This window comes from Accipiter gentilis, chromosome Z, assembly GCF_929443795.1.
Source record: "Accipiter gentilis chromosome Z, bAccGen1.1, whole genome shotgun sequence".
NCBI classification, from domain to species: Eukaryota; Metazoa; Chordata; class Aves; order Accipitriformes; family Accipitridae; genus Astur; species Astur gentilis.
The window spans coordinates 84,886,899-84,910,498 of NC_064919.1; the positions used below are offsets into that span (position 1 = coordinate 84,886,899).

A 23,600-nucleotide genomic window follows, 5' to 3' on the forward strand; every position below is an offset into this window, starting at 1 on the left:
GGCTCGAGGATGCTACCAGCCCTGCTTGGCAATGAGTGAGTGCCTCAAGAGTTACTCGGCTAATATTGGATGAAGGCTTTTTATTGCACACGTGTAACCATGACTCAAGGCTTGGGAGGATTTGCCGGGACTGTGGCGCTCCCTTAGCACCCCTTCATCATGTAACACCGCACCAGTTGTGAAACCTGGGGAGTGTTCTCCCCCTGTGCCCGCAGGGCAGCTGCACCGCTCCCCGGCTGCTGCTGTTTCACAGCATGCGCTGTGTCCCATTCATTGGCAAAGAGCCTGAACAGAGACGGCGGCAGGGCCAGACTGACTCAAGAGCTGCCCAGAGATAGCCAAGTGTTGCTTCCTAGCGTTGGAAATGCAAGGAGAAAAAAAATACCCAGCAGCTGCATTCGAGCTGTGTGCCACAGCTGTGCCATCTGCAGCACATGCAACATAAATCAGCAGCCAGTTGTCAGGTCCGACAGTTCAGCTTTTGATGGATATGGGGAAAGTCAAATAAACAAGCTTTATGCAGCCAGTGGACTGTCAGTAAGATTTCTCAGCTCTTCAGTTGTGCATTTGCATGGGCAGAGTGCCTTGCAGGGCAAGCGGAGGTGTCCTTCCTTGCTGTTGGTGTTTTGGGGCGGTCCAGCTTTTCCAGCGCAGGGATGGGATGCCGGCGCAGGAGCGCCTCGCAGAGGTCCTGCCGAGAGAGGAGCATGCCAGCCTGAGTGCTTGGCTGAGAAAATGTTAGATTTTGGGCTTCGCTCTCTACCCTGGCAGCTGTTGTGTTTTCCACAGAGGTCACACTGGGTGGTGAGGAGCTGTGGCAGCCTGGAGGGAGACTGCCAGCTGGACCCCTCGGCTGTTGTATATTATGAAATAATCGCCCAACTGAGAATGACACAAATGCCTGGAGAGGCCTCCGCTGCTTCAGCCTCACTTCAGATTACATCAGCTGCTCTGCTCTGAACTCCCAGCCTGATTTTTGGAGACACCCGTCTACTAACACCTGCAAGCTGAGAGCAGTTGTGCTTGCTGGAAGCTTTGCGTGGGGGTCCCACAGCTCCGGGGCAGCTGCCCACGGTGTGTGACGCTGTGGGGCTGGAGCCAGCGCCAGGCTGAGCTGCAGACCCCTCAGTTTTATGGATGAAGTGTGAAAGATGTGTGTGCATTATCGCCGTGTGCTCAATTCCTCTGCCTGGAAATTGTGATGATCCAAATTCCACCTGAAAAAAAATAATAATTAAAATTATGCACTAGATGTGAAAACCAGTGGTCAACCTCAAGTGTAAAATTGTATATGTTTTACCACAAAGTGACATACTGTTCTTATCAGGCCAATAGGCAAAATAATAATGGCTTTAGGAAAAAAATTAGAATTCATCCCCAGCTTGGCTAGGGGATAGAGACTTATTTAAAACAAAGCATTTAGGTACTAAAACCAGGACAATAAAAATAAAATGCTGGAGAAATGCAAAATACATGAAGCAAATTTAAGGCTACTGAGCTGAAATATGTATCTGTTTACTCAAAATGCATTGAATCAAAAGAAGTGGATGGAATCTCTTTTGGCTATATATTTTGGCTAGTACTATTGAAATACTCTATTTGTTGCAAACATTTCATTCTGGTTGTTTTTCAAGTTTCCTTTGGCCAAAAGTATTCAAATTTTTTTTTCATATCAATCCTTTAGTAGATAGAGAATATTAACATGGGACTTTGTAATTAAATACGATTTTAAAAATATTAAAGTGGTTTCAGTATTTATTTAAAAAGTAAGTTGGTTGCATTTTACACCTTCTCCAGTGAAAAACTCCAAATACTCTTCCAATACAGGATTCTGGTTTGGGAACTTAAAAGCAAAAAATGCCTGTAAACGTACTTAAGATTTTTTTAATTGCATCTAGTACTAAATGGGTCTTAAAGGTATAGGAGAGATTTTGTATTTCTGAGCTATTCTTTGAATTTTTAAATTACAGGGTCAGCAGTGAAACAATAGTAATCCTGGCCCATGCCGCCTTGCATGCTGCAGGAAATCCTTCAGTTTGTCTCTGAGTACACAGCTGCTGTTAGTAACTTCAAGTGGCTTTAGAAATATTTTTTGTTTTCTTATATGCTGGCTTCATTAAAAAATTCAGTACTGGGCTGAAGATTTCTGCTTCTCCAATTCAGAAATATTTCTTCTGAAAAAAACCCCCCACAAGCGAGTAAGCAGAGGCTTTACCAGTAAGCGTGTGTTTAAAGTAAAACTTGCGGTTCCTTCTCTCTTCGCTGGATACTACCTACGTGGGAGGATACAGCACTACCTCCATCTGCCTTGGAGTCATTCAGCATTACACCGTCCTTCCTGAACCGTGTAATCTCCGGTAAAAAAAAAAAAAAAAGCAACAACAAGCAACAACGCCAAAACTATGACCTAATCTAATAAACGCTTCCTCTAGCCCCTTGCAAAATATGCCTTTAATGCTAATTAAGCAGCATAGCACAGCTGCTTAATTAGCCAATATTGGCTGGTAAAACCCAGCAGCAAGGAAAGGTTTTATCTCTCTTCCTTCCTCAGGAGACACGGGCTGTAGCTCAGGGGTAGGTGAACCCCGCAGTGTCCCGGGCACCTTTCCTGTGGTCCCCGTTCGGCCGCCACCGGTGACTGTGGAGGACTCTGGGTGACTTTGCGAAGGAGCAAGCGCTCAGCAAGGGGATGGATGGCTTGGCTGGGTTTCAGCGGCGCATTTGTGATTTCAGATGCTTGGCAGCCTGCAGCCCAGCTTGGAAAACGGGCGTTGTTTAAATGTTACTTGGAAGGTGAAGTTTCTATATATTCCTTTCTGCAGAGGATGCTTAGCAATGTGCCCACGGGTGCCGCCGTCAGATGCATGGGGATGGGCTCTTGAAAAGTCGTTCTCCCAGTCTGGAGCTGGAGGGAAACTTTTGGCCTGGGGCTGGGGAAGAGATGGGAGTGAGGACGGAGGAGCTCCGCTCTCCGTGCCAAGAGCCGGGTGAGGGAAGCCAGCCTGGAAGCCCTTAGGACCCAAAGTGCTCTCACAACCAGCTTTTACTTTGACACGGGAGCGTGGCTCGGGGTCGCTCCTGCCGTTTGCTCCAGCGCTGAGCTAATTTCCTCCCATTGTCTTTGGGGAAGTGCAAGTGCCGCAGAGGGGAGGTGGTGGTGGTGGTGACGGTCCCCTGGAAGCTGGGGCGCGGGGCTGCACCGCTGGGCCCCTCCGCAGCTGAGGGAGCTTCTGCCGCTCTGTTCCCCGGTGATCCTGTCTAGAGATGTGCCACCGAGACTCCCGTTTCTCGACCGCATTTCTTCGTGATGGAGGAGTTCTTGCCGCTTCCCCGTGGAGGTAACTAATGCTGAAATCATTTCACTCTTGGCAGCGGCGGTCAAAGAATGATAAAACGAAGCCAAAGGAGCCTAGAAGAGGCGCTGGGCTGTACTCCCTAAATTCCTGGAGCCAGTACCACCTCTCACCTTTCCTTCTCCCTTCCTAATCTTACAGCCCATCTAACAGCCTGAATATTCAGAATGAGTCCCCTGGTATATCTCCTAATCTGGCATTTAAAATATCAGGCAATAAAGCTTTCACCACTTCACTTAGGGAGACAATTTTCCAGCCTACAGTTCTCCATTCAAAAGCTTTCCACCCTGATCCTCAGCTTAAACATGCCCTTCCCTAATTTCACCCCATTAAAATCATTAGCGTATCACCAGTCTTCTCCCTTCATGCCACTTACTTCATTCAAATATTTACAGATCACTAATGTCTCCCTGCTTAGTTTACTAATTCCGTTGTACCTATGATAGTCAGAATTTCTTTTTTTTCTTTCGTAATGCCTCCAGCCTGCAGATTCCTTCAGTTGTGGCTCTTTCAGCCCCTTTCCATTTATCACTCTTCTTGCAAATGCGAGGCAGATGCTCACCGCCCTCGCCTGTGTCGTTATGCTTTTCTGTATGCCATCCAAAACTGCAATGCCTGTTCCTTGCCGCCGTGTCCTAACGCCTGTGCAACAGCATGCCGTCCTCCGGGTGTCTTTCAGGAGTCATGCCTCCAAAGCACATCCTCCCCTGTAAATACAGATTCTGGATTATTTTCCCAGAAGTAGCTGGCCAGATTGTGGAGGCTGATTTTAGTTGGTGGCAGGGCACGGCTCGAGCCACATAGGAAATCAGAGCAGACTCTGGATTCGAGCCCCCAGCAGCCCCACGCGGGGCAGGTTTTATCTCTTCTTAAGTGTGGATTTTGTTAGCGCCCTGCTTGTTCCCTCTTCTGCTGACACCCCCAATAGTGGATGCACCAACGAGGCTGGTGCTCTTGCAAAGGAATTTTCTTACATGTTTGGCGAGAAATACGTCACAAAGTACTGTTTTAAAAGAGAATCGTGAATTCCCGAATATGTAGCTCTACTCCTACCTGAATCTCACTCTTATTTCTCCTCAGTGTGATAAATTCTTCTGAGGTCGTATGTGATGTCTTTGTTTCGCACGTCCATGTACGTGATTTGGAGGAGGAGAGGTAGATGCCTACACGTGTTTCTATACCATCAACCCTATAACGATTCTGTGCCGTGACCAGTGGCTGTGGAGGAGCAGAATCCTCCAAGGGCACAGCATCTGCTGTACGATGCACGTTCAACGCTTGAATTTCCCAGGCGCTTGTAGGCCCCAATCAGGATTTAGGGACTACACGGAAATGATTGCTGCCACGTTTTCCAGTTGCCGAGCACTACCTACAATGTACTGTGCAGTTCTGCAGCATATATACCCCGGGGCTGCAAAGCTAAATACTCTTGATTAAGAAACATCAGAACGACGTTTATTGCGTGCATTATAACGTCGCCCTAATTGCACGCCATGCTTCCCCCACCCAGTCCCCAGGTCTCTGATCTCAGGGACTGCAGAAGCAGGATCACCAGGATCAGCGTCGGAGGGAGAAGGAGCGTCGGCCGAGGGACCGGTGAGAGACGTTTGCCGGGCTCCTGCCGCCTTCGCCAGCGTCTCTCCCGAGCTCGGCCCTCCTCGTCAGCCGGCCCATGTGCCCGGGGGCAAGACGTTTCTTTCTTCTCGTTTCCTTCTGCTTCCTCCACTGCTCTTTGCCTCTGGCTTTGCCCGCTTCTGCTTCGCCGCTGGGAAACCAAACCCAGCGGCGTGCCGTTAGCCCGCAGCCAGGTCTCCTTCCCGCCTAATTTACCTCAGCAATCCTCTACAGCGGGCGACTCCACGTCGCCAACAGCCCTGGCGATGGCTGCCGGCCGCCGTTCCCCTCCCGCCATTTCAGCCTCACCACCACATGCCTCCTCTCCGCGCCCGAAGCCGGGCGCGTCCCCTCAAGCGATGGGACCCCACAGGACCTGTGTGGGGGGGCTGCCTGAAGGCTTGGTGGCGGGGAGGGCCGTGTGCGAGTGTCCCGGGTGGGAGACTGTGGGGCTTTGTCAGGCTGTGTGTGGGGAGGGCGGTGGGCGACCGCCCGCCCGCCTCAGGTCGCCGCGGGAGGGCGGGGGGGGAGGACGGGGACGGAGAGAGAGGGGGCGGAGCCTGCCGGCCGCGGCGCCGCTCTTGGCCGCGGGGTGGCGCTGTTGTCGGGCGGCGGCCGCTCTTGCGCGGCGCTCGGCTGCTCCGGCGGCGGAGGGAGGGAGGAAGTGACGCCGCGCAGCGGAGCCCCGCGGCCTCCGGTGACATTCTCTCTCTGTGGCGTCGGGGGCGCAGGGCAAGGGGAGGGGGGGAGGGGGGGGAAGAGGAACACGGCGGTAACAACAAGGCGGAGAACCCGGCTCCTCCTCGGCCGCTCCATGTCCCAGCCGCTGCCCCCCGCGGGGGAGGCCAGGAGGGGCCCTGAGTCGTTGAGGTGAGTGGGGCCGGCGCGGTCGGGGGTTCGCCCGTTTGCGCTTCGCCGGCGTGGGGCCGGGTCGGGCCGCTTCGCCTCAGCGGTGGTGGCGTCGGAACCGTGGCCGTTAGCCCCGCTGTGATGTGTGTGGAGGCGGGGGGGGGGGGGGGGGGGGGGGGGTAGCGGCCTCGTTGTTCGCCGTCCCCTCGGTTCTTCCCCTCAGGGCCCGGCGGGAGCGGCCCCGGGGCGGCTCGGAGGGGCCTGGTCCCAGGGGAGCCGGGTACCCTCCGCGGCGGGAGAGGGGTTTCGGGACAAACGTGGGTGCCCGTTGGTGGCTTTTAGGTGTGACCGACTCGGTGAGGGGTGACCTCCATCAGGGCCCGACACGGTGCCTGGGAGGCAGGAGTCTAGCCTAGCCGCCGCTCTTTTTTTTTTTTTTTTTTTTTGGTTTTTTTTTTTTTTGTTTTGTTCTAATCTTATCCGGAGTCATCGGATGAAAGCCTCGCCACAGCTCCTGGAAGCAACTTCTGGCCACTTTGTGTTTCCCAGGACTTCTGTAACGCGTCGTGGGATGGCGTTAGCTGTTGGGGGGGAAAGGGCTTTGAAAAACAAGGCGTGTAATCGTTCTAGTAAGTTGGGTTTGGGGTTTTTTTTTTGCCGCTTTGTTTACCTTGGATGATGTGGGGGTATATATTTTATGTGGAAAAAAAGTTCAAGTTGTTCGCTGCTTATCTAGCCTGAGTTCCCATTGAGCTCCTAACGTCTAATGGGTTGCAGATGTGGCTTTCAGCGACACAGCCGTCCGAGGAGAATATAAAATTTAACTGTGCTACTTGTTCTCTTTAAAAAGGAAAAAGGCAGTCTGAGCAAACTTGTAATATTTTAACTATTTCCCCAGTTCCAGTATTGTAACTTCCCTTGAATTGAGGTTATTGGACAACTACTTAAAAGGCCACTCTCTGAAAGACTTGGGGTTTGGCTTGGTTGTTGGGTTTTTTTTGTTGTTTACATTGTGTAGCTGGTAGGGAGAGCTTCCCCCTTTGTTAAGTAGTATCTAATTGTATTTATGTCTTAGTTTGTTAATAGTGGAACAAGGCTACTTGTATTAAAGTTTGTAGGTACCTTTGTGAAACCGTAACTGCAGTAACTTGGTTAAACAAGGTCTTGGTTGTAACTAGTTACACACTGTAAACCAGCACAAAGTACCTATCAGCATTTCAAAGGCTGAAGAAACCTGTGTGTAGAGATGCTGTGGCATAAGTCAATCCTGTTTGGTATTGGTTTGGGTTTTTTTCCACTGGCAAGTAATTCTAGCTTTTAAAAATGAATGAGTAGTAAATGTTTGAACCCTTGAGCATCTCTTTAAAAATGTAAAATTTCTCTGAATTCCCCTCACCACCACCCCCCACCCCCCCCCAAGTTTCTGTTTGCTTTTAAGTCTTCTCTGGTACTTGTCCAAGCACAAGACAAAAAAAGTTTCATTTAAAGGCAAGTGCTAGCCTATTTCCAGTTTTCAAGCTAAAATTTTAAGTACAAACAGTAATAGCTCTCCCCTTAGAACCACAAAGAAAGGTTAAATTTAAAATGTTTCTCTTAAAGCATCTTACATTGCTTAAGTCTATTAAAAAACTTAATGTTTGACCTTCAGGTGGAAACTGGGTATGGTGCTTTTTTGAGGTCTTTATCTTGTGGTTCTCTTGCCCTAGTTAACACCTGTAATTGCTGTTTCTGTGATATGAGAGCTGAAAGTCAGTTAGTCACAACAGTGCAGCTTTCCCTGTTGCCCTGGAGGAGGGAAACATTGCCTTTGTGGAGTGAATATGTTGGTAACAAACTCTAAGGAGAACAGTAAGTTGCTTGTCATGTGTTTGCTAAACCCCAACATCCCCCCCTTATACACGTGTGATTCAAAAGCAGTGAGATGAATGAAGTGCAGAGAACTCAGCTGTCCAACAGCAATCACTTTTAAGCATCGTTTTCTGAGTATTTCTCACATCTAGTCTTCTAGAGCAGTCTGGTGCTGGCAAGAGAAGCTCCAAAGGGGAGGGTTATGTAGCTACTAAAAGCTAGTAAAATACTGCTTTCTGTGGTTCTGGTATACCAGTAGCACTGGTGTTTTGTCTAGGGGATTAGGAGGAGGGACAGTGGGGGTGATGGAAGGTAGTACGTGAGTTTGGGCAGCTGGTATTTATGCTCGAGTATGAGGATAACAGTTCTGACTCATTTTTAAACACTTGAATTTTTAATTATAATGTGTCGACTATTTCTGTTTGCTCTTCAGCCTAATTGCTAGTTGGCATCGTGAAGAGGTGCGATGAGAAATTCCTGAGAAATCAGGAAGAGGAAAGGAAAGGACTGTGGTCTTACACAGTCAAGCGTTATGATGTGTATTGCAGTACAGCCTGGCCGTCTATGCTTGTGCTCGATAAGTGCACGAAGGCTGCCTGCTTGGTAGAAATTAAAACACACAAACAAGTTGGGAAATGAGTGGATACTTTAAACTGGGTACTGCGGAGGGAGGGGAAAGGGGAAGGAACCTGAAGGCAACCGCAAGGCAGTTGAGAATGGTCGATATGGAGTGGTCACAACACACACAAACCAAGGACTGCTCTAACTGATAAAAGAGAGGTAGGAAGGGTGTTTGTGTATGTTTGACAAATGGGCAGATCAGGCTGGCAGCTGACAGTGTGGAGGAGGTGAGGATTAATGAGGTAAGATAAGATTGGATGAACAAAGAGTAAATATAGAGAATCATGAGGGGCTTTGAACACTAAGCATTAGCGAGATAAGTTGGTGTAACTTGATCAGAGCAACAAGAAATAATTGCCTTGGTTGTCCTGACCTCCCATCTCCTTGCAGTCTATTTACCTTTAAAACGCAGGCTACTTTGCCTTGCCTTGATTTTGTTCGCTTTCTTCGCTATCTCTTGTGTATTATCACGTCAACTCCCTGCTCCACCAAGGATGTATGCCCATCTATGACCCACCTGAATATCAACATCTCACTTAAACATCTGCTAATGAGATGGGAGGCTCTATGTACCACGCTGTGAAAGCGGCTGCAGACAGAACATTTGCAACTGTCTGGTTACCCTCTGACCAAAATGTCACCACTAGATATGTTAAAGCTTTGGAAACTTTTAAAATGAGTAAATAGTTTCAAGCAACCTCTATTTAGTTTTCTGTAATGTTTCAAAGTTAGTGTGTTGATGGTACTTTTTGACAGAATTGGGTCTATGGTCAATCTCAGCTTCTGTGTTTTTATCTGCAGTTGACTAAATGACTTAGAAAACTGTAAACATTGACAGAAACTGAGCAGCAGATTTAATAACACATTTACTAGATCAGAGTGAAAGATTTAAATACCATAGTTACAAGTGTATAACTCGCACGTCAGAACAAGCACTCTGGAAAAGAAGTACTAAGACTTGAAAATTTTTGCTGGCTTGAATGTTATCGGTAGCAATGGGGAACCAGAAATGAAGCAGCAGTGGGAGAGGGGGACAGGCGTAGTGCTGGGAAAGAGCTCTGGGATAAAGTTGTGTGGTACGGTGCGTGTCGCTGTGCAGTTGCAGCTCCGAGAGAACCCGAGGCTTACGTGGCAAGGAAACCACTTTTGTCTTGGTTTTCCAGTACATGGGTCGAAGTTCAGCAGAGGACCGACACTTGCGCCTTTAACTTTAGCACTGTAACTCAGGAGCAGCTAACTGTTACAACAGCAGAACCTGTGGCAGCAAATACTATTGCAGGGAACTTAGTATGATTTTCGTGGTGATTTGTGTTGTCTTTCTGTCGCATCTTTGTTCCAGGTTTTTAATGCGTAATGCAGTTTCAAGTCTGCAACTTGAGGTCGAGAGTGCAATGTCTACAAATGTGCAATTCTGAGCAAAAAGAAAACTGGATGAAAGAGACTGTAAATGAAAATGTGCATATAGTGTAACTATTAGCCTCTGCAGTTGCTTTCTCATAACAGAGTACATCTCTGAGCTAGACTGGGGTGACTGATACCTTGTCACTTGCTCAGTGTTACTGCTAAGGGTTAGAATTTAAATTTGTGGTTGTCCGTTCCCACTCGTTAGTGTTCCCTCTTCACATGTCTGATCAGCATGAATAGAGGCTGTGCAGTTTCTCCACGGATATGACTGACTTTCCGCAGTTTGGGCACACATCGATTACTCATTCAGGACTGAAAATGAGATGCGGCTCAGTCGCTGAGGTGTTGCTGTTACACCGCTGCAGATGCATTACTGAATGCACAGGGGGCTCAAGTAACATGCCCATGGTCATCTGGTGAGTCAGCTTTAGATTCAGAATGATCCAACCTAATATCCCTTTTTATTTAAGAAGGTATTTAGGGTTTTATATCAATTTGACCACGTATTCTGTCTCTTGGATGCTCAGAAATTAAGTAGCTGAATAGTGTACATGCTTCAGCTGTATCATGCCTTGTGATATTTGGCCTCCAAGAGGACAGCTTAAAAGCTGTTAGGACTCAATCTGACAGCTTGTTAATCATAAGCAGAACAGGTGGTCACTGTCTAATTAAATGCAAGTATTTAAGACTCTTTCAAGCTAGCATTTTTGTTTCAATATACATGGATCATGGATTTTACTTTATAGTGAGACGTCTGCAGTGTCCTGCACAATGCGCTTCTGCTTTGATGCTTCAGAATTTCCTGGAAATGAGCAGGAAGAGCCAGACCATGATTGGATAAGTGTTCTTGCTATGTTTCTGCTGTAATGTCTTGTTTCATGGTGCTTGGTCATTAGCTTTTCAAGACTTATTTTGGAGAAGGCAGATTTCACTTCCATTCATCCAATGTGGGTAGAGACCAAGTGACTCACAGGAGCAGAGCTGGGAATAACTAAGAGCCAGACTTTATAATACAAGTTGTCTGTGTGATGATGCAGTTATTACGATTTCAGAAATTTGTTTTTCATTGGGAGTATTGCATTTCCATGGTACCAGTTTGAGGTTGGCGCTGCATGCTCCCATAGTATTGTCAAACTTTGTGAAGTAAAAAGCAGCAGCTTAACATGATAGCCAGGTAAGGTTAAGGCAGTATTGTTCTCTTGTACTGTGGATTTCTCATCAGCTGGTAATCTCCTGACTCCTCAGCTCACTCTTCCAGTTCTTGCTCTCAGGGAGTGCCAGCTCTTGCTAGAGAGACAGTTCTAAGTAATCTGGAAAAAAGAAAAATTTTAGGGAAGAAGGTTGGTAAAGAGTAGGTCAGGAAGCTGTCTACTAATTCCATGTGCTTATGGTTGGAAATACAATGTAAGATAAGGGGGGTTTAGAGGCTGTCTCCTAGTGAAGTAAGTTAGATGAAATGCTGGTAGCCTGAGGCTTCATTGTGTTTAGTAAGATGTCTTTTGGAAGCTGTCATTGTGGGTAGCAGTGCCCGTGAGGTGAATGACTGATAAATACAATTTGAGTTGTCAATAGCTATGGCTCCTCCAGAGCTGGTAATACTTTTGTTCAGCACTATGCAGAATCTGTGAGGAGTTATAAAAAAAGCCCATTTCTTTGAGTACTGTTTTAAAAAAAGCCTTTAAGGTGAAGTTTTATTTTCCATGGTTCCAGTGACTGATATTAATAAGCCATCATAAAGGCAATTCACATGCTTTGGGTCCGTTCACTGTAATAAAGAAAATCCAGAAATTGGTGAATACCATAAAACTAAGCTAGGGAAGTTTAGTGACTATCTTGTCAGAGTCAGCTAATTATTGAGGGCTTATGAAGTTATAGACATCGCCTCAATTTAAAGTTGGTTTGATAACAGACACTTGATTTCCCTTTTTTGTTTTACAAGATCAAAATGGGTTTCCTACTTTTTAACACCTGTAGTGAATTTCACTGTTTGTCTGTGTGGAACTCATCAAGGTACAGCAATAACAAGATTCTGTGTTGAATGAACAGAATGGGATTGAATTAATACTCGTGACTTGATGCACTTTTTTCCTTCTATTCTTTTGCTGGGGAAGTTGTATATATTGTTTGTCTCCTGTTGCTAACCATTAGTTTTAGTCTTATGAAAGCTCTGTCAGCTGAGCTTCTTTTTCCTAAATCAAGAACAATAATGTAACAAATCATTTTGGGGTAAATTATGCTTTTATTTAAGGGTCAGTAAGTTTGGGGTTTTGGGGGGGGGGGAGGGGGAGGTGTTGTGTGTGTCGTGTGTGTGTATCCCCCCCTGCAGTACTTGCATGGTACTGATGAAAACTACCTTTTAATTTTCTTTTATTCTTTTTATAGCTGTTAACTTGGTATCCTTTTACATGCTGTTATTTAATTTCTGTAGTCAAATATATGCAAAGTCTTCCATATGTTGTGGGAAAGAAATGTCTGTTTCCTGGTCTGTCTGTTATCCTCTCAAAGTAGAGGTCAGATTTTTTCATCTTTGCCAGTTGGGAGTAAACACTGTAGGAAGAAGTATCTGATAGTAAACCCAGTGTTAGAGGCATTATTCACAATGCACATGTAACTGGCTTTCGACCTAATCAGTTCTGGTTTTTGAAATACCCAAGGTGGCTTTTGTTAATTTTTAAAACCAACCTGTGTTTACTTCATACTGTTTTTTTCATCTGTTGTCAAAAGCTTATTCTAAATTAACCCTCTCCTGCACTGTCCTTTTTCTTTACCAGGCTTTGTTCTCCTTCCATAACAGACTGTGCCACAGTCCCTTTAATTCTGCCAGTGCATCCTACAAGAATTTAGCTTTTTTGTTGCTTTAGTTTCTTAGGAAAGCTCAAGTAAGAGTGTTAGGATTTGTAAAGATAAAGACTCAAAGGTTAGCTAACTTGAGTTAGCTGTGCTCTTGAGTATGGTTCAGTGGCACGAGCGAGCTTTCTTGGTGAGAAGGTAGCGGGTTGTTTCCAGTGAAGCTACCTATACCTGTTGCTTGTTGAGTCCTAATTAGGTCATGATAGACCAGCATCATGAGTGCTTTCCTCTTCAGGAGCACTTCGGACATGTCAAGACTATGGTATCGATTGCTAACAAGTCTCATGGATGTTGAAATCGATCGGGACCTCTTATTACTGGTCAAAAAATGATCAAGGGTTTGGTGTCAAGAACAGCCCAACAGCAGTTGGTATCTCACTGTTACTAAAATTTTCATAATTGGAATGCAATGTGACTTTGCCTTTAGTGTATTGATAGCATTTATTTTTTCAGTAATACACCTACTGCAAATTCATGTTGCAGTATTTAGATTTTATATTACTAGCTTAATAATTAAAGAAACAAATGAATAATATTAGTGGCTTGTGGGTGAGAAAATGACTTCAGATCAGGGTTTGGTTGGCTTACAGCTCCTTTCCAGCCTTTCTGTAGAATTTGGGCATGTCACCTGATCTCTTTTCTTCAGTTGGCCAGACCATAAAATGGGTATGTTACTGCCCTATGCCAGGAAGATACTGGCTTAAAGCAAAGACACAGTACTGGTGTTGAATTAAAGTATTTGAAGCTTTGAAATACCTGAGGGTCGGTTTTGTTTATTTTCTGTGGCAAAGATGTGTAAAAATGTCCAATCGTAAAATACTTACAAACTGTAGAGTCACTTAATATCTCTTAACTTATCTTTGTTAAATGGCTGTCATGAATCCATACTGCTTCTAGTTCGGTCACTTGAGCTCTTGGATAGCTGTAAGAGATGGGGAGATGCTGGCGAGTCGCTGCGTGAGCTGTGGAAGCGCCCCAAGACAGCCCGGGCGGTTGTAGCGTCGGTTCGGTAGGCAGCGTTGGTTCCGTAGGCAGCACTGTTACTGGAAAGGAACGTTATGCAGAACTTGACAAAACAGCTCTCTTATCTGCTGAGACTATCTTTCCTCCTGATGTCAAGGGTTATGCAATTTTGGAGTGGTGTTTTGCAAGATCAGGTGAGCAGTCCAATGCTCTCCCTTGCTCCAGGCCTGTCACTGCTGTCTGTTGTGTAAGATGCTCACCTTGCTGTCCTTCTGGACCCTGACTCCAATCTCATCCAGCCAACTAGCCCCTTGTTAAGGTGCACAGCTTTCCTCTGGGAAGTTGACTTGCAAAAGAACTTGATGGGTGCTAACTGGCCCCGCAGGTAGGCAGTTCTGCCTCTTAACAGTGCCAGTGGACTACCAGAAGTGGACTTGAGGGCTCCTGGAACTGCAGCCTGTGTCCCATGGCACTCATTGGTGCTTCAAGATTCCCAAATAACAGCAATTAACGTTTATGCCTGTCTGTGCTGGACCGGCTTTGATTTTTGCAGGCGACAGCACAAGCCCTTCTTGAATGAATACTGCAGTATTAAGAAGACTTTACTAGTTTGAAGTTACATTGCAGTTGTCCTCATCTGCCAGTTGGAGCTATTGGTGACTAACACAATGCTTGATTAGTTTCAGGATATTTCAGATAACTGTTCTTAATAGAAAGAAAATCTGTGCTCTGAAAATCAAGATTAATTTGTTACTGTTATGCTCAAGCAATTTAAAATGTGGCTTTTCTGTGAGCATTACTTTATTGACCATTGTAGAACAACAGACCAACATTTCTTGAGGAGAAGAGGTCTGTTTGTATAGAATGACATGAACCAGTGGAGGAAGCACAGAATACGTTTCCTTTGAGTAACAGAAATGGATAGGTAATGTGGGAAAATTTGTTAAACTCAAAATCTTAGAAAAAGATGGTACATCTGTATGACTATCCTCAGTAGGGTGATCTTCTGCAAGCTAATATATGGCAGAGAGAAAAAGAAAAGAAGCATGGCAATCCTAGCATTGATTTCTGCCACTAGTTTTGTTGAAAGAATAATGAAAAAATACAAGAGCGAGTTGCTTAAATTTTTTTGAACAGATAGCAATAAAAATATGCACCCTCTAATTTTTAGAGTAGAGAGCATTGTGGACTTTAAATCGCTGCACACTTGAGAAAAATGGTTTCACTATGAGGAAGAAATGAGGTTTTTAGAAGGCTAAGTGCAGCCAACCCTGTGTGCCTTTATCTGTATGCTAATGAATTTGGTTTTATGAGGACTTTTTTTTTTTTTGTGGGATTCCAGTGCAGCTGGTGAATGTTTCTGGAAGCCTGTGTGCAGGCTTGTGAACTAACCCATAGCTGGTAGTTACCTTTCATTTGAAAGAGGCAGAATATGTGCATTAAGCATTACAATGTAAAAACCTGTATTTAAATGTAAAGTCTTGCTTCTTATTTACGATGAAAAATGTTGCTTTTCAAGGTTGCAAAGGATGCTCAGCAAACCTTTGTTTTAACACGTATACTTGTAATTTTTATTCAGTCTTGGATAATTTGTGTATGCAGCCTGTTGAGCACTCAGTAGGAGCAGCTTATTTTTAACCTTCATTTGTTTATGCAAAACCAGTTGAAACACAGCAGTAGTTTAATCCTTTCTTCTTTTGTTTCACACAGCAATTCTCTTACCATGTTGGTTGTGAAGGGTCCTATTCTTTAGGATTGCTACCAGGCCTGATTTATGAATCATCTGATAAAGAGCCAGCTCCACTCCCAGAAATGTGCCTTAGGTAGAATTGTATGCCAGTGAGTCAGCTTTAGGGCAGCATTTTCAAAGGAACACTATATAAATTACACAGTATCCATGTGGGGGTGGCTTAGTGTTATGAAAAAATCTGCTCTAGAGCATCGTGCACACACATCCACACAGAGCTGAGTCAACTGTCTTGAGTTAAATTGGGTGCTGGTCACACTTCTGTTGTTTTAAGCGCATGGGTATGTGTGACACTTACATGAGAATAAAAAAGAATGTATGGTATCTCGGGGAGGAGATGAACAAGTCCAAGAGACAGCAGTTGGGAAGTCCAGAAAGCGTTGGTACATCTACATTTGTCTGGATGCAGATTAGTCTTGTTTGGTAGAGGTCTAATGGTTTGGCTTGATTAGTTTTTAGTTACTTAGACATTTTGTTGTTGGGCATACCTGTACTAGAAAGTTACCGGTGAGTCTGCTGAATTAAGTGTGTTGGCTTTTAATGGAAAGCAAGGCGATTCAAGTAAAAAACAAACAAACAAAAAACCCCAAAAACCAAACCCAAAAAACCCCCAACAACACGCGGGTACAACTCCAAAGGTTTTTGGCAAAGCTCTGGAAGTGGCCAGAGTCACATCTTAGTTACGTGGCTCTGTCAGAAGGGGACATAGCTTTGGTCTTTGCCAAAAGTTTCTCCTGTATTACAAAGTGGACTTGTTCGTCATGGTCAGCTCTTCAGTACCCAGGTCATGTGCTGCTTCAGTCCTTTCCCAACCCACCATCCTTAGACATATAGTCTATCAAGTGTTTGATTTAGAGTTCTCGATGAGCTTGCCTGAGTGTTTACGTTTTTAAAAAAGTCAGCTGTTTTAAATAATTATATTAGCCTCAGTTGTATAATTTGTCATTACCTCTCTTACACCTCTGATTTATTCCATCTATGCTTAGATATGTTTGGTAAATGTGAGATAATGTAATCCACTGGTGATGGAAATAACCATTCATGTAAGTATGAGCCACTATAGCCTTTAGTTCTATATAAATATGAAAATAAATTCAGATTTAGATGAAAATACTGACTTCTGTGACGCTGGGGCTAGAAGGTAGTAGATGCTCTGGAAGGATCTCTGTAGTTAGCTGTTTACGAACAGGTAACTCCTATGCAGCAGTGCAATTTAACTTTCATTTACATAGTCACAAAAGCTTAAAGAACATACTTGATGTTATTTTCTGCAAAAATGTAGGTACAGTTTCTCATTTTCTTTTTAAATTACAGCTTGCAAATGAATGGCTGGTGGTGCAAGGAGCTAGGTTGTTCAAACTGTTTTCTTGCAGTGCTAGCTAAAATGGCATTAAAAGACAGTGTTCTGCTAGGTAATTTTTTTCATTTAAACAGTTGCTAGAGCTGGCATACAAAGGTGATATGGTTGTAAGCAGGGAAAAAAGTGGTCTGTTGGACCCTGCATAAGAGGAAATGTGTCGGTAAGAAACTAAAGTGACTTTTAACAGCAAGCAGCTATGAAAAACTTAGTACTTCCGAAGTAAGAATCTGTCATATCCACAGCTGCGGAGAAAAAGAGCTGGTTTGCTTCATTCGTTCATGCTAGGCATTCTTTATCATTAATCAGTTCAATAACACCTAAAATGACAATGTACAATTAAGGTTAGGGTGCCATGGTGTTTATTAAGTATTTCAGGCCTTATCATTTGTTTGGGTGAAACTCATTTCCTTCTGACATTGCAGGATATGCAATTATAAACAATAACATTTACTGAGAGCAAACCAAACAAAAATATTATGACGGATGTATGAGTGGCCAGTTATTGATTGATAAAGGGCATGCATGCCATCTTTGATATAACTCTTTATGCAGTAGTATGTATTACTTAATAGCATACATCCTATGGTAGTTCTTTAGAAAGCTTCTAACACCTCTGTTTGAATTCAATTTCTCATTTTTTAATCATTTTTTATCTTCAAAAATCTCAGAGCAAACACTGCTGTGAAAGAAACACTCGGTGCCCTCTCCTGTGTCTAGCCGGAACCTGTGGGTTCAAGGTATGATGAGACTGAACAGCAGGTAGTTTTTAATCAGATTTGTTTTTTTCTAAAGGGACGGTTTGTGCTTGCCCTCCCTTCCCTTCTTCCTGCCAGCTCTGGTGGAAAATTTCACTTATTTTCTAGTTTTGTTTTCTGCTGGCTTAGTGAAGTGAATCTACCCAAGAAAGGATGAGCCAGTTCTGGTGCAAAGGAGGGAACATGACTGCACAGTCATGGTTAGCTAGGGGGTGAACCCCATCCCTGTTAGTGGCAGCGAACTGTGAGATTGGCTGGGCTGTCTCTGCTAATCTGACCTTCAAAATCCTTCTGGATTTCTTCACTAAAGTGCAGGTTTCATAGTGTGCAAATTCTGTGCCTTTGCAAATGAGTGCACAATTTGAAAACATTTCCCAGGTAAAGGTACAGTTAGATATTTAAGGGCTTCTGCATACTGGTGTGTTCTCTGTGTGGCTGGAAAATAAAATAATTTCTGTTGGAAAAATTTAGCACAGAAGTTTTTACAGAATTGCCTTTTAAAATTGTCAGTGCAGTATCTGTGCATCAGAAAGGAGAATGACATTTCTAAGCAATGTCTAATTAAGTATCCATCTGTGTGTGTAAGCACCACAGCTTATTTTGCAGTGCTGCGTTCTCATTTATGTAAAAAGCTGCTCTTTCTCTAGCATGACCTTGAGATTACCTTTTCTAGTACTGTTACTAGACAAGTGAGTGGCAAGAAAGGAATGGCAGTTTTTCAATAGTCTCTCTGATCTATACATTTCTTGAGTAGAACTAAATCAGTACGTTTTTTTCTTTCTTTGAGACAAAGCTTTTCTTGGCATAGATATTTTCCCCTGAACTGACTGTATTCTTCCTTGCAGCAAAGTCTGTTTGAGTCACGATAGACTTTTTTTCCACTGAGATAAAGATGAAGTTCTTTTTAATATATATACTAATACTCAAATTGTTGACGTTTAAATAGCCAGTTCAAGGGACCTGGAGAGTACAAACCTTATTAGAGCAAGTATTTTTTTCCATGCACACAGAAACACATGTCAATGTTGACAGATAGACTTTTGTGAAGTTACTAGTCCCTGTGCTGCCTTCTCACTGAAAATATAATTCACCGATGACTGTATGAGGGATCAAACCAGCGTGGTTTGAGTAGGTAAAGTAAGATCCTACTTAATAATAAAAAATCTCTTTAAGTCATTGTAATTAGACTGTTAGCAAGGTATCAACATGTAGATGAAACATAATTTTTTCTGATAGGCCGGAGAGATGGAAAGGCAAGTGCAGATGTTCTTGTAGTCCCTTTGGGATCTGTGAGGTAGATGATGTTCCCAAGTAGGACATTGGTGAAAAAAGAGTCTCTAGTTCACTTCGGCTGCCCTTTAGCTTTGTGTCGAGCTCTGTTCTTTGTGTTCCCCAGGCTAAAATGATGAATAGTGCAGAAGCTGTTCTGCAGTTATTAGTATGAATATTTAAATACATTTCGTTTGGTCAGGCTAATATTCTTCTGGTATGTGTTTGAGCAGCCCAATTTTTCCTTACACGTACATTTCAAAACTCTTAGAAAAGATATTTTTCTTTTCAAAGTGCATGACCAGAGCAAAGCTGGGAGTTGCACTAGCAGGTACAATACATACCCCACTGTGTATAACTCTTGGCCGGTCATTCAGTCATCAAATCTGTGTTTTACTTAACTGTATAATAGGAGAATTATTTAATAGTGTAGATTTGTAGATGAAGTATATAGAAATACTGATTTTATTACAGTATTGGGATGTGTTTATGTCTTGGAACATGTATTCATCATTTGGGTTTGTTGATGCTGTGCTGTGGCCTTGGAAATAAATTGGTCCTTCCGCGATATTTATTGCCTACATTAAATTACCATCTCCAGAAATTCTTCTTTTAAGTTGCTTTCAAGAGAGTTTTACTCAGTGCAAGCATTGGCAAACATTTTTCTTTATATATATATAAATATATATGTTCCTGTATTTTACAGTGTGTATTTTATTCTTTTTTGGAAAGTAAAATCCTGGGTTTACTGTTTGTTTGGGGTTTGGGTTTTTTTGGGTTGGGGTTCTTTTTTTTTTCATATTTAGCAGACCTAGAGTTGTCATCTCCATCTTTCTTGTGTTGTCTGATACTAACTAAGCTTTCCTTCCTTAACTGGTGTTTCTCTCCTGTAAATATTTTCATAATTCCCTTGCACCTTTTCATTCATTAGCCTGAAGGAAGCATGAACTCTTATTTTAGTATTCTTTAAAAATGAAGTTTCAAATTGGGTTAGGGTACACAGGAAAACACTGAGCTTTTCACAGCACCTTTTAGAAGCAGGGAAGTAGCCTTACTCTCTGCTGTGGATGGAGGGTGGGGGGGAAGCAGTGTGCAATCACATACGTACAATTACAGGCAGCTCAGGATGGATCAGGAAACTGAAGAAGGATTGTCAGGGTACAGCAAAATCTCTCTGAACCATCCATGTTTTCTCAGGCTGCTCAAGTAATAATTGCCTTTGTCTGTAGGAATGCATGTTTTAAAAACAGTAGATTAAATCTTACTACTGCTTTTTCTTATCTATGCTTTTTTTGAAGTGGCATAAATTTATCATTTACTATACTTGTAAACCCATAAACGATTTGTTCCATACCATTCATCTGTAAGTGGAATGCGGTAGTTGGGAGATCTTTCTGTTGAATTCCAAGTGAAAATTTAGGTGGAAGGCAATGTGTGAATAATGAATATAAAATTATAAATATTGATCTCTAAAACAAAATTTCCCTGAAGGTGCTTCAGGTACTTTTGGGTTGATAATGTGCAAGTTATCAATCAGATAAATAGCTTTGGGTTTTTTGTATTTGCACTGAAGCAATGCAATATATTAAATTATAATTTGAAGTAACATGTAGGATACTGGTGTGGGTGGATACTGTTTCTTGCTTGCAGCCCATACTATTTGATGCTGTTTTCCTGGCTGATTTGAGAGAAACTAGGTCAGCCTGTAGGTTCTCATGCAAGCAGGACTTGTATGGGAGACACTCAAGAAGCACTTGAATGGTGTATTAGATACTCCTAAAAAGTCTTTACGTGACTCACTAGCGTGGTAGTTCTCTGCTGAGAACAAATCTGTGTTACACATAGCTAATGTTTCTAAAGACCTTGCCGGCAGATGTCGTAAACCCAGTGTCCTTGACAATTTAGTATCGCTTTATGGTGCTTCTTGTAAATACAGCTTGTTATGTGAGATCTGCTGGCAGAGCAATTCCACTGGAGAAGGAAGGTGTTTGTAGTCTTGCTCTGTAATGTTCAGCAGCTGCTTGGTTTGTGCTCAGAGTGACTGGATTTCTTCAATGTCATGTTGGTACTGTAAGTTTGCAAATTACGAGGAAAACATAGTAGTTTTATAAGGTTGAGGTCCTGTTCAACTGAAAGTAGATTTCTTATAGATATGGAACCTGAACTATATTCTGGTCTGTCCAGGTAGATGACTACCAAGTCTGGGAATTTTCAGGCTGGCATTGTTCGTAAGGGCTAAAATTCTCCATTAAAATATGTTTAAAGATCTAGGTAAAGAAGTTTAGCATATGTTGCTTATAATATATTGATTTAACTTTTCTAGAGTAAAAGGTTAGAAGTATTTTTATTATTTTCTGATCTGTTTTGATTATTGTGGTGAGGTGAACCATGTTTAATGTGATCCTAGTACTGTCTTTCATGGGTGTGTAAAATGAAGAATAGTTTGCTATAACAAAATGAGTTCACTAGGAAAAACTAAATGAAGAAACCCAATACGATACCGAACCACACTGTCTATAATTGAAAGCAATGAGTGGCTTAGGTAATATTGTGAAGAGCAGGACTAAGTGAGTTATTTGGGTAAATTATTCTTACTGTTCTGTTCTCATGCAGGCTGCTGTGTTGCTGAAGTCCCTGTCTAGTTCACACAGTCTTCCAGACCGCGTGCTCCATGCTTTGAGACCAGGAGGACCTTGGTGTTCTGAAATGAAGATGGAGGCAGTGGGAAAAGCAGAAGAACTTGTTGATTCAGAAGTTCCGCCAAAGACTTCTGAAAAGCAAGAGGCTGCTCCTGATGAAGACGGACCTATAGAACTCGAGACACAAACTCAGAAAGACAACTTGGCCACTGCAGCAGACTCTGCGGTGCTCTCCTCAATGCCTTGCTTACTGATGGAACTGAGGCGAGACTCCTCGGAGTCTCAGCTAGCATCTACAGAGAGCGATAAGCCAACGGGTGGTCGAGTTTACGAGAGTGACTCTTCCAATCATTGTATGCTTTCCCCTTCTTCCAGTGGGCATCTGGCTGACTCAGATACGTTGTCTTCCACAGAAGAGAATGAGCCCTGTCAAGCTGAAGCTGCTGTAGAGGGAGACCCTTCTGCGGTGTCTGGGGCTGCAGTTGGGAGGAAATCCAGGCGATCCAGGTCTGAAAGTGAAACTTCAACAATGGCTGCCAAGAAAAACCGACAGTCTAGTGATAAGCAGAATGGTCGAGTTACCAAGGTAAAAGGTCATCGAAGCCAAAAGCACAAAGAAAGAATCCGGCTCTTAAGACAGAAACGGGAGGCAGCTGCTCGCAAGAAGTACAACCTGCTGCAGGACAGCAGTACCAGTGATAGTGACCTGACGTGTGACTCGAGCACGAGTTCATCAGATGATGATGAAGAGGTTTCAGGGAGCAGCAAGACAATCACTGCAGAGATACCAGGTAGAGGATGTTTTTTAAACTGAACTGTAACGCATCTGACATCGTTTCTCAGCTGTCATGCTAAATTAGATGAGTGACACTTGAGAAAAACCAGGAGAACTGCAGCTCTGTGTAAATTTGAAGACTGCAGTATGTTAACAAGACATGGGCAAATTTTAAAATCTGTTCTGAGGTTTCAGTGCACTTTTGCACACCAACAAGGCATAGAAATGGTAAATTGGAGGAAGGACTATCTTTGAATTCTGGAATTTTCAGATCTTTTCCTTTGTAAGCCTATATGAACTCCTATCAGTGCTGTCAAATCCCATTAGATGGTGATAATCTAATAAATACATTCTTAAGATAAGTGGCCAGCTTTGCTTTAATATATTAAGACCACAGCCCAGCAGCTGTGTTAGAAATAACATGGCATTCCTTGTGCCCGTGTTACAGTAAGGCGCTGTTCATTATTGCACTTACGCTGCGCTTTCAGCTCTACGTTTCAGTGCATGACAAACCTACTTAGCCTTATTGTAAATTCTTGCAGATCACAGCTGGTCACCTATTTTAGGACGTAAATATGAATTTCTTTATGTAGGTGCCCAAGCTATATCCACGCCTAAATTTTCAACATTTTAGACAAAGCTGTTACCATTTTCCTATGTCATAAGGATCTCTAATTTCTATACATTTAATTTGCTGACACATCCGTGTTAAGATTGGAGGCAGCAAATTATAGGGGCCTTCTTACGATTTTATTAGCAAAAGAAACATGAATTCTTCAAGTTTTTTTTGTCTGCTGAGTCTTTGTTATTTTATTAGCCCAAGTGCCGTGGACAGGATTTTGTGTGAATTATCCTTGCAGCATATTATACCATAGAACCATCATCATATGGCAATCAAAAATAAAATCACATAAAAATAAACTTTTTGGCTTGCCAATTTTTACTGGGTTACATGCCTTTTTGCCTCTTGTGCTAGAATTTGGGTTTTCTTTTTTTGGAGATAAATATCAGCTTACGTAGGGCAAGAACATTTAAAGGAAAACTGCAATAATGAGTCTTAAGTTGCTGAATAATGTTTGCTAGATGAATTATTTAAAATATTTGCAGAAGATTTTACAAATAACTGTTTTAACTGACTTGATTATGGTGAATGATTCTGTCACCATGAGAACTGGCATTTTTCCCACATACTGCTAGGAAGCAGGTTGCACAAAGGAAGTTAATGTTTATTATTAGAAAGTCTGGGAAAGGCAAAGTCCTCCTATAATTATTGTGTAGTAAGCTTTTAATAGAGATCTAAAATTATTTTTACCAATTTAGTCGTTAGTCTGACTTCTAGCTTTCATAGTTTTGTGCCTTTTTATTTACTATATTTACACTTTGCTAGGCAATTAAAGTGTGATTTAAAGCCTGTAAAATAAGACTATTTCATTGAGTTTTGGGACAGGTTCCTCCCCACTCCCCCCAAAAACCCAAAACACACACAATAAATCCCCCAGCTTATATTCTTTTTTTAAGGTCATAAAAGTATGTTGTGACCCAGAAAGGCACCA

General features: G+C 43.0%; 1 protein-coding gene across 3 annotated transcripts in view; it reads left to right on the top strand.

Moving 5' to 3' along the window:
• Nucleotides 1-5,699: 5,699 nt before the first annotated feature.
• ARK2N (arkadia (RNF111) N-terminal like PKA signaling regulator 2N) overlaps nt 5,700-23,600 on the top strand; it is a 44,059-nt gene continuing 26,158 nt past the window's right edge. For all 3 annotated transcript variants that reach the window (XM_049795968.1, XM_049795970.1, XM_049795969.1), the window contains exons 1-2: nt 5,700-5,837; nt 21,247-22,063. In XM_049795968.1, the coding sequence (XP_049651925.1) occupies nt 21,340-22,063 (724 nt within the window). In that variant the 5' untranslated portion in view covers nt 5,700-5,837; nt 21,247-21,339. The remainder of the gene's footprint in view (nt 5,838-21,246; nt 22,064-23,600) is intronic.